The sequence below is a fragment of the Nilaparvata lugens genome, unplaced genomic scaffold, assembly GCF_014356525.2.
Source record: "Nilaparvata lugens isolate BPH unplaced genomic scaffold, ASM1435652v1 scaffold6154, whole genome shotgun sequence".
Taxonomy (NCBI): Eukaryota; Metazoa; Arthropoda; class Insecta; order Hemiptera; family Delphacidae; genus Nilaparvata; species Nilaparvata lugens.
The window spans coordinates 6,224-15,199 of NW_024091915.1; the positions used below are offsets into that span (position 1 = coordinate 6,224).

Genomic DNA, 8,976 nt, shown 5'->3' on the forward strand with positions numbered 1-8,976 from the left:
AGTTTCAACAAGAATGAACAGAGTTGATATTATATCAAATTTGCCGGTATCAGCTATCCTTCATAGACAAAAGTAGCAAAGTAGAGATTCGGCAACATCGTTTTCCCATCTTTCTTCAATGCCAGTATATCGTGGAACAACTATGGTTGAAGGTTTCAGATCTAGTGGGAGAAACATACGGTAGATGACAGTACTTTCTACGTCATTCTGTCACAGAGTAAAATGGGCGTGAACGTTCAAAAGCCTACTTGCTTCTGATTGGTCGAAGCTGTTTGATGTAGTAGACACTAGATAGCAGCACTTACAACGTCATCGAATTTGAGCACAATATTGAAAAATCTGATGTGGTACTCACACAGCTTTCCTTGCTCATTGATCTATAAGCCTCATTCTTAAACGAGAATAATTTAGGGGAATAACATAATGCCGATTGGCGGCTAAATAATTAAAACTACGATTATACTATTGTTATTGTTTTCAGAGTACATTGTTGTTTCTTTTGTTTGAATTATGAAATTTGAGGATTTTTCAAAAGTTGTCAGAACAGCTGCTCTACAAATAAAATAACGACATGTGTTCTTTTGAATAAATTGCTCTACCTACTTACCTCACGCACGAGAAGGAGGTTACAAAGTAAATTTCTCAAGGATGGGGTGGACCCCCTGTTAGTTTCTCAGGGAGGAGACTCATGCCAGTTAATAGAGCTGATATATAACTATACAGAGAATGAATTTGAAAAACATCGGTCAAGTTATTTTTGAGAAAATCGTGATAGAAATTTAACAAAATTCATTCTTCTCAAGAATATTACGGAGCTCCAGCAATTTTCCCAGAAATGAGATTCATGTCAGTTGATAGGGCTTATAAATAGCTATCTAGGGTATAAATTTGAAGAAAATCGTTAGAGCCGTTTAGTCGTGAAATATCGTGTTCACAGACACATACACACACACACACACACACACCCACACACACACACCACGCACACAGACCAACACCCAAAAATCATGTTTTTGACTCAGGGGACCTTGAAACATATAGAAATTAGGGTACCTTAAATTTTTTTGGAAAGCAATACTTTCCTTACCTATGGTAATAGGGCAAGGAAAGTGAAAACATTTATAGTATTCTGATTTCAAATGAAAAGACTAGGGAATTGTCAAAAAAACAATTTTATTAAAAGTAGAAATTCTGATTTCAACAGACTGGAAAAACCGTATGAATTCTTAACATATATAGTGAGGTCTACGTTATGACATACACGTAGTTGATAGACTAAACAAAGAATCCGGTATAATGTACGTGAGTACTATTAACTAGGCTTTATCGTTTGAATAATATATTGAGCACGATACCTCAAATAATTTAAGTAGATTGTAATGGATGGAGCTGGATATTTCAGGCTCAGATTCGGGCTTCATAATTTGAATGATAGGCTATACTATAGTAAGCACGGTCCCATTCAGAACTGATGCATGTAGCAATGGATAAAACGGAGTATTTTGTGAACAGGCTATTAAATTCAAAGTTGAGTTGAGAGATAGAGCACTTTGTGATCATGACAAATATCATTCAACGAGATTGCTAATATCAAGTGTAGGCTGAACACTGATACACGTTGAAAAGCTGTTTGATATTGGTTATTAACAAATTTATATAGCTCATATCGAGCGATATTCCTGTAATATAAGCCATTTGATATTACGTATTCGATTTTATCTATATCATCCATATTGTCCTCTGTCGTTTATTTGTCCTCTATTTGTCCTTTATTTATCCACTATTTGTCCTCAATATATCATATATTGTTCTCAATATATCATAAATTGTCCTCTTCAGTTCTGCAGCTGCTATCTGCTAATTTCAATATGTAGATCGCTCCAACAGTGAGGTCCACGTTATAATGGAAGTATTTGATTAACATTGGTGCTACTATCCTTGTCTATCATCCTTGTATCATCTTCCTATAGTGAGGTGCACGTTATAATAGCAGTCTTAGATTAACATTGGTGTTGCTATCCTTGTCTATCATTCGTCAAAGCAGATAGCCCTACCCTCTTCTAGCTCCGCAACGTGGCCAGATTGTTTCTCAACAATGTGAGAATAAAATTAGTTGACAAAGTATTCAATCTCAATGAAGATCATTTAGTATTGAACTATTGGAAATAGCTATTTATGTATTAAGGGCGTAATGCGCGAATTACATACAAAATTTTCTCTACAACTGCCCAAACCTGTTAAATTACTTATATCGGCGGAGTTACAATTACCGACTTTTCAGGTTAAGATCTGACCTTTTGGCGAGCTGCTTACCATCAGCTGATTAGCGAGCGTAAAGAAACTCTGCTGCGCATGCGCGAATGATTACCGAGCGTAAAGAAAATCTACTGCGCATGCGCGGATGGTTAGCGAGCGAAAAAGTAGATTCTCCTCAGAAATAATCTGTTTTACGAGGAGATTTGAATATGTAAATTCTTTTTTTACGCGCAGTTGTAGAAATAGTTATTTGTATATCTAGAGTGAAAAGTACGACTTTTTCTCCCGGTGGAAAGTTTGAAGCCCAAGGCGAAGCCGAGGGCAGCAATTTTCCTGAGGGAGAAAATATTTTTTTTGCTTGTGATGTACACAACATTTTTCCTCCATCTACATTTCTTTATAGAAACTGTAAATAAAATCATTCTAATAACTTACATATTGGTGACATGATTCCTAACAACATAACCTAAATCTAAAACCTAAAACCGGTCATCTGATTGGCACTGCCGATTGCGCTATCTATCGGCAAAAGTGTAACAATTATTCAGCTGAGCAGCTACCAAAAATGGCTCAGATCACGCGGTTCAGATTTGAATTGCAGATCAAAAATATTTGTTTGGCTGGTATTTTGAATAGAAAAAATATTTTTAAAATTGTATAAATTTTTATTGTCTACTAATATTAAGAATATAATAATTATCATACAAACATATATTTCATGAGTTAATCAAATTTCTGGTTGTGGTATTGAATTCAGTTGACTCAATGCCAGACACCTCTATTATGCTTTCTCATCTGAGCCTAGACCTTCTACCTATTACAATGTAGTTCAAAATAGAGATGCTCCCCATGTTATTTAATGGAGTCACTTTTACTCCCTAGGGAGTTTTTCTGTTTTTTACTACCGAGAGCGAAAAAGTGACACTTTAGTATTATGTTTCAGGGAGTAAAGTAAGTACTTTAGACAGTAGGTGGAGGAAAAATAAATTTCCTTGACGAGTGAAATGTAATTGATTATTTCAAACAAGAATGAACAGTTTATTTATTACATCAGATATACAGGTATCAGTTATGTCTTATAGAATGGGATGGCAGAGAATCGGCTACGCGTTATCCTACCTTTCTCCACTGCTATTATAACGTAGACCTCTTTAATAGAAATCATCTCTCCAATTGCAAATGTCGTGTTGGCGTGTTGGGATATATCAGGCTAGGTTGGATTGGGTTGTGTTGAGAAAGGTCAGGTCCATTCTCCAGACATCTGCATGTGCAGTTGAGTATTAATTTACATTTACACCACCATGCAGTGGTGTGTCAAAATGTAAAACGTTTCTGACAACCAGACTTGTCAATTTACAAGCTCGCGATCAATTAAGGCCATCTATTATCGCTAATTATTGTGATGGGTGAGTTTTAACTCACTAGCTAATCCACTGTTGAGGTGTTGAGTAAGAGAGATACCGATAGAATGGAGAAAGATGGAGAGTGAAGAGTGAAGCAAAGAATGAGGGAGGATGTATAAAAGACGAAAGAGAGTGAGAGAAAGAGAGTGTCAGAGAGAGAGAGGAGAGAGAGAGAGAGAGAGCGCTTGAAGAGAAATAAACAAGGCGAACCAGAGAGAGAGAGTGAGAGAAACATTTATATAGAGAGTGAGGGGGAGAAAGAGAGAGAAATGAATTGCCTTTATTAAGGCTGTGCAAAGGCTAAAAATAAACTTCCTAGTAGTGATATTTTACAAAGTTTTTCGATTTGTATATCATAAAGCTATCAAAATGAAAAAGTTTTCTCAGGAAAACATTTTTTTCCGATCATTACTTTTTGAGATATGAGCGCCTGAAGTTTGAATTTTTGGGACAGAACATTTCAAATTCGGTAAGAGATAAATTCATGAGATTCAGAGGATGGATTCTTCATGGTATTGTTGATCTAGTAAAAAAAATTCGAAAATATCAATTTTTGAAAAAGGTTATTCAATTTACCAAAAATAACTCAACTGAAAGTTATTTTTGGCAATTTTTAGTAAATTGAATAACTATCTTAAAAATTGATATTTTCAGAGAATTTTTATTTTACTAGAACAACAACTCCATGAAGAATCCATCCTTTAAATCTCATGAATTTATCTCTTACCGAATTTGAAATGTTCTGTCCCAAAAATTTGAACTTTAGGCGCTCATATCTCAAAAAGTAATGATCGAAAAAAAATGTTTTCCTGAGAAAACTTTTCATTTTGATAGCTTGATGATATATTATACAAATCGGAAAACTTATTTTCGTTAAAAATTTATTTTGGGAAGTTTATTTTCAGCCTTTGCACAGCCTTAATGGCGGAGTTTAATTCCAGGTCCTCTCTGCCACACAACCCTGAAGAGAGAAAGAAAGAGAGAGTGAGGGAGATAGAGAGAGAGAGAGAGAGAGAGAGAGAGAGAGAGAGAGAGAACTGATTGATAGTGAGGGAGAGGGAGTGAGAAGAATGGTTTATGGAAGAGCCAATGTGAGGTTTGATGTGTCAAGCTCAATAAAGACATAGTCAATAAATTAGGCCTTGAGGAGAATTCAATAATATTCTGATTGAAGTGGAATATTGAAACCAGACCCAACTTATTGATGAAGCCTGAGATATTGGATGTGAAGTCAGAAGCCTCAGGCAAGTCTTGAAGAGAGAGATTAGAATATGAAGACAGACAAGGATAGACAACTTCGAGCAGATTCATCATGTAATGTAATGTCAGAACTCTCAATAATATTTTTAGATTTGCCAAAATTTACACCCCAACTTTTGATTTTTTATATACGCTTGGATTTTGTGAAAATTCAAGAGACTATATAAATAGATATTCATATAAATATATATTTCATATATTCACATATCAAATTTAATTGCCTATCGATTGGTACCAATTTGCAAGATTGGGCCAATATCAACTGAGATATGGCAGCTTTAGTGGTAAGTGACCACTGAAAGTTTGTTGCAGTGCAAACCGAGGCATGCTGATAGAGTCGCCTCAATGATGCAACAATCTCTATTTGCATTGAATGTCAATAGTAAGCGATTTTAGGTCATTTCAAAGAATAAAATAACGTTACATAACCCTTACATAAAGGTGGGTCACCAACCACTAAAGTTACCATATCTCAGTTAATATTGGTCCAATCTTAATAAATATAGTACCAATCGATAGGCAATTAAATTTTCTAAAAAAAGTTTTTCTTGTAGAGTTTTTTGTAAAACCAACAGTTTCTGAGTTATTGAGAAACAAAATTTCAAATGGCCGCCATTTTGTTCTATGAATTTCAAAAATTATCATAATTTTTTTCTAGTTGCTATAAATGATCGTGCAAAGTTTCAATTTCGTATGTTCAACCATTATTCAGAGAAAAAATAATAAGTGAAAAAAGCAAAATGGCCGCTGAGTGAGTAACTAAAGAATTCCGGAAAATGTAAATTATGATATAGGGAGCTCGTAAACACTCTGTATTTGAATTTCTTCGTTTCCCATATTGTGATAATATTATTCAATTGCAACCATTGTAACTTGAAGAATATTTTCATATTCTTTAAAAATACTATCTCTTCGAATCAATTTCTATATTTTCTGTAAGCTATTGAATATCATTTCCTGAATGATAATATTTTCTTTGTTTTCTCCAATGATAATAGTTTGAACAATCAGTTTGTTATCATTTGAAGGATAGCAGATACTGTAGAAACTACATTCTCTCTTTTCAACTCACAGAGGCAGCAAAAAGGCTTCCCTTGAACTCTAAAACCCGGGCACCCAGCATCATAATTCATTGCATTCATACAGGAACCAGATCTAGATGTTGCACGGAAAGATAACAATAGTGGAAAGTCATCTCGGAAAAGCGATTTCCCAGACAGCCGACAGCCGCTAGCAGTTAGCATCTTGTCCCCTCCGAATGGAAAACTCGCTTTTGTGCGAGAGGAAAAGTTTTTAATTTATTCCAAACGGGCGCACTGTGCATTTTTAAAAAGATCAGAAAAGGGTTTTCCCACTCATAAACTTGCCGCTTTCCCGGGGAGGACAGGCTTTTCCGGGTTGAATTCAAAAGCAGAACGTCGGTTTGGATGTTATATACGATTTTCAGACACTGTGCTTAGTGCCTTTTAAATCATAAGGATACTGTTGTTAGGGGGTGGTGTGCAGTAGTGCTTATAACACCGATATTGTAACAGCTCTCTTATCTGAATATTGCGATTTCTGGATCGAAAAAAATGTGGAATTGATTGAATCAACTGAATGACACATTGAATCAATTGCTATTAGTTTATTAATAGTCTATTAGTTTATCAATAGTCTATTAGTTTATTAATAGTCTATTAGTTTATTGGATTATTTGTTCAACAGTTCTTTGTAGTTTATTAGTTTATACAGTCTGTCTGTATGTTTGATAAGAATTGTAATAGTAAGGAAGTCCAGAAGGTGATGCGTATGTCACGCACTCCACATTTCTGGTCCGAGAATACTCTTTGAAAATAATTGACAAGTGATAACAATTTAATTTAGTAATTTTGTTGGAAAACCGACTATACACTTCAAATCTTAATCATTCTAATAATATTGAATTGAAAAGAAAATTTTGAGCCAAAAATTTTCAAACAACCACAAGCTACTCAACTAAAATAACAAATTTTATTTCATTTTGATTTTAATCTACTCACTTCGCGTATCCTTGTAGGTTTCCCTGAGCAGTTTGGGAAAAGGATTTTCGGAATATCCTCTGTGATAGGGCTCGTTCCACCATCTGACCATGTTCACTTTGACTCCGGCCGTCTCCAGCACAGACTGAATAGTGGCTGCCACCTTATCGAAATCATCCTGCACCGACCTCAGGTACAGGAATGTCACCTGAAATCATCCAAAATATACGTATAGCGAGGTCCACTTTATAATTAGTCATTAGTTTGAAGTGGAAATTGGACTTTTTGAAGTGAAAGTGAAATCTTAACCTTATTCTTTTTTGAAACTGTTATTTGTTAAAATTTGGGAGAAGACAGTTTTGGGCTATGCCTGTTGTCTTCTCCCAACATATTATATTTGTTATAATTATGATCTGTAATTGCCAATGAAATAAATAAATAATGTCATTTAACCCTATAAGCCTGTTTTTTTCGTTTCCAATCATTTCATGATTATGCCCGGTTGCACAAAAGCCGGTTAACTGTGATTAACTTTACGAGAACCAATCGGAGAAGCGTTTTTTGGAAAGACGACTTTTTAAACGCTTTTTAAAACGGTTCAGTTTTAATCGTGATTAATTTTACGACAACCAATCAGAGAAGGCCTTTTTGAAAAGACGGCTTCTCTGATTGGTTCTCGTGGAATTGGTCACGGTTAAAATTTAACCGGCTTTTGTGCAACCGGCACTATGTGTTTTTGTCTCTGTTTAATGAATAAATAAATATCTACTTTGTGTTTATTCATTATTATCAAGTATTTGATACTACTTCTTCAGAAATCCAGTGATTAATGAGAAATTTATAACTGAAAGACATTTTACCTGAGTCCAATTATGTTCCAAAAGCAAAGATGCGACAGATTTAGATATTTGAGTACTCGGCGGTTTAGTCCTAGCGAAAGTTGGAAAATTCTTCTTGTCTGACGTCTCGTAGTCTGTACAATACTGGAAAACAGAGAAAATAATGATCAAATATTCCTTCTTTTGTCAGCTTATTATTTTGTGAGTCTTTCATCTTTTTTCATAATGTTATGTTCTATTTTCAGGTAAGAATTATAAAATGAAATGAAATTTATAGATTCCGTTTCACAAAAACATAGTGAACAACAAAAACCAATAGTAAACAATAAACAATTATTTTCTTAGAAAAAAATAAAAATCCTAGTACCCTTTTTGAAATATTTAATGACAACATGTCTCGGACATTGATGCCATTTTCAAAATGATGAGATTTTTTATTTTCAAAATGGCATCAATGTCCGGAACATGTTGTGATTAAATATTTCAAAAAGGGTACTGAGATTTTATTTTTCTTTCTATTTCTATAAAAGTACCCTATACAGAAAATAGATAAATTATTTTCTTTTTTGTACTTTAGTATTCTTTTCTTTACAATACAAGCTCACGATCAGACATTTGTATTTTGAGCTTCAAATATTCTTCTGAACAATTATCAATTTTATTTCTGCTAATATTATGTTATGTGGTATGTGCGTTTGTACAAAAAACAAACAAATTCGAATTCACCTCTCTATAGGTAGCCGAGTATAGGGCTTGCAGTAATGTGGGTTATCAATTTTTTTATTGAATATAGACACAGTTGCTTGTTTTAGATTCTCTTTTACCTGCGAAACCAATTGATACAATAAATTATGTATTATATATGGCTTGCAGTAATGTGGGTTATCAATTTTTTTATTGAATATAGACACAGTTGCTTGTTTTAGATTCTCTTTTACCTGCGAAACCAATTGATACAATAAATTATGTATTTATGATGAAATATATCTATAATAAATGTAACTATATTTATACAGTAACTAGCCGTCAGGCTCGCTTCGCTCGCCATATCCGTCTAGCAACGGGGCTCCGCCCCCTGGACCCCCGACTGGATCATCCAAGAATGAGATCAGCAGGCTCGCTTCGCTCGCCTGCATTTTTCATTTGAGCATTTTTATCATATGTTAGAACAATCCAGTCGGGGTCCAGACTAAACGTCTGGCTAAACGGATATGGCGA

The 8,976-nt window shown here is 34.5% G+C and overlaps 1 protein-coding gene across 1 annotated transcript; it reads right to left on the reverse strand.

Moving 5' to 3' along the window:
* Positions 1 to 6,940: 6,940 nt before the first annotated feature.
* LOC120356205 (resact receptor-like) lies at positions 6,941 to 7,902 on the reverse strand (the record flags this gene model as incomplete). The annotated part of the gene is made up of 2 exons (XM_039445097.1): positions 6,941 to 7,127; positions 7,780 to 7,902. Coding segments are annotated over 2 exons (310 nt in total), but the record flags the coding sequence as incomplete, so codon positions are not given.
* Positions 7,903 to 8,976: the final 1,074 nt, after the last annotated feature.